We start from the raw sequence: 2,340 nt of genomic DNA, 5'->3' as shown, positions 1-2,340 counted from the left end.
CACACACACACACACACACACACACACACACACACACACAGGCCAAACCATTACCATTCTGCCATGACCTTTAGGCAGCAGAAGATTAAAAGCAAATTAGTTTCTCAGGCAGCAGAACAAGTTTTTCCCTGCGCTCTCTTTGGCCTCAGCTCTTTAACGGGTTATTAGTCTGAGCTCTCCGGGTTGCCACTTTGTGAAGAGGGTGCACTGTTACACGACCCTTTGGCACACATACTGGACCGGCTCAGGAAGCCTCTCCGCAAAGCAGCAGAGAATAAATGAGTGAATATTTCCAGATCAAGAACTGCAACAGATGATCCTTCGTGTTAGTTTGTCTGTTAGAACTTCTCAGAAGATCCACAGAGCTGTTACTTTCCTGTAAACAACTTTGAACCATTAAAAACAACCAACTAATCGAATCTGTCTAATATTCTGTTAGGTTTTTCAGTTTGAACCAGAGCTCAGGTCAGCTCAGTATCCGGGAAGGAACTCCTCCAGGCTTGTATCAGCTGCAGGTGCAGGTATCAGATCACACCTGGCCCGATGTCACCTCTACCACTCAGGTGGACGTCACAGAGCTGCATCGGGACACCTTGCAGCGAGCCGCATCCATCCGCCTGACAAGTGAGTCTCCAACTCGAGATTTTTTTTTAACCTGTCTCAGAGGAAAAGCTATAATCATGTATCAATATGTAATCAAGTGTTGCACATCCCAGAATGCTTTAAACTCTTAATTGATGCTAACCTCTTAGCTGGTACTAAAACTGTCAAACAGAAAAGAATATAAAAGTATAAACCCCTTTTTTTCAAACTTTTTGTCTTTTACGTCTTGTTTAATTTTCTAACTGGGCACAAAAAGCCAACCAGTGTTCTTCCTCCTTCTCTTCCAGACCTGACAGTGGAGGAGTTTTTTAGGAGTAGTCGTGTCGGTGAGGCGAGCCGGTTCGCCCGTCTGGGTCAGGCGTTGGCTGAAGTGCTGCAGATTTTGCCGGAGAACGTTCAGATCTTCTCTGTAGGCAACGCCGAGCAGCAGATCAGTAAAGCGCTGAACGTTTGGTTTGCGGCACACGGCTCACCGTACTATAAGGCAGAGAAACTACACGGCTACGTGGCGGCAAATAAGGACAAGGTGAGAAGATTTTGCCAAATTTTGTTTCCCCTTTTAACTTTAGAAATACCTGGAATGATGTTGTCAGCTTTGAATAAATACATTTAGACACCTGTAGTATTAAAATTGGCCAAACAATAATTTTTTTATATTTTAGACAAGAAAGCATACACACTGCCTTTCTTATAAAATATAAATCCAAGTGCATTACAAAAAGAAAAAATGCTCTATTTGAGTATTTACGTTGGTTTAAATATGCCAAAAACAGTACTAATACATTAAACATACAGCTCAGTCAGCTCCAGGGACAATTGTTTCACTTAAAATCAACCCTTCTACACCCACTCATGCAGAAAAGGTTAAGAACATTGCTCATATGCATGCACCCATTTTTTGCACATWTACTTATATTGCTTTATTTTGCATAGCAGTATTTAACAATTTTTTAGCTTGCATTTATACCCTATTAAAAGTTTTACCCTCGTTTAGTTATCCCCGCTTACTACTTCTCTTTAACACAAAGAGCACTGACAAGTTTTGGATTTTTAACTCAACTTTATGAGTCTTAAATTATAAAACTTATAGTTATCCATTGTGTTAACTATTTGAGAAATTTGTCAGATTTGCAAGTGTTGACTGAACTTGAGTTTGTAAGTCACCAGTTGAAAAAAGGGAGAGGGAAAAAGGCAGGAAAGTGAAACTTAAAGGCACAGTGTGTAGGATTTTGTCAATTCTTTTAGCCGAAATTGAGATAATCACTAATGGGACACACGCATGAGCTGCTGAGCTGCTGAGTTCTCAACGAGCTTAAACAACTTAACGGATAATGTACTGGTAAGCTTGGTTCTCAGGTAAATATACTATATAATTTAATACGTTTAAGGGATTTATAATTTACAAAGTCATAACTGTTGTCAATTGACTTTTCATTATAACAAACTGGACGGAGAAACTGTGGAGAGTCTGGAGTTTTTCATAGACGAGTGTTTTGAAAAAATAGTCATGGGCAAACCGAAACATACCTCCGGCAGTGCAGCTAGCTTGTCAGTTAGCACGCCAACATCAAAGAGGAATCGCTCGGCAAGCTCCGACGATATTTGAAATATTTCTCCAGAAACGACAGGCTTTAAGGACATRCTGGAGTCTATCGATCAAAAGCTAAGCAGTTTAGATAGCCGGCTAGCTTTAGTGGAGGTGCTGCATAAGGAATTCCAGGCTCTGAAGGTATCACT

The 2,340-nt window shown here is 40.6% G+C and overlaps 1 protein-coding gene across 1 annotated transcript in view; it reads left to right on the top strand.

The window, feature by feature from the left end:
* si:dkey-22o22.2 (neural-cadherin) overlaps window positions 1–2,340 on the top strand; it is a gene marked incomplete at its 5' end in the record, with an annotated part of 87,386 nt that overhangs the window by 59,086 nt on the left and 25,960 nt on the right. Inside the window, 2 exon segments of the mRNA XM_014018929.1 lie at window positions 440–624; window positions 891–1,129. Of these exon segments, the coding sequence (XP_013874383.1) occupies window positions 440–624; window positions 891–1,129 (424 nt within the window).

This window comes from Austrofundulus limnaeus, unplaced genomic scaffold (assembly GCF_001266775.1).
Source record: "Austrofundulus limnaeus strain Quisiro unplaced genomic scaffold, Austrofundulus_limnaeus-1.0 Scaffold205, whole genome shotgun sequence".
NCBI lineage: Eukaryota > Metazoa > Chordata > Actinopteri > Cyprinodontiformes > Rivulidae > Austrofundulus > Austrofundulus limnaeus.
This window is presented reverse-complemented; position numbering and strand designations above follow the sequence as displayed.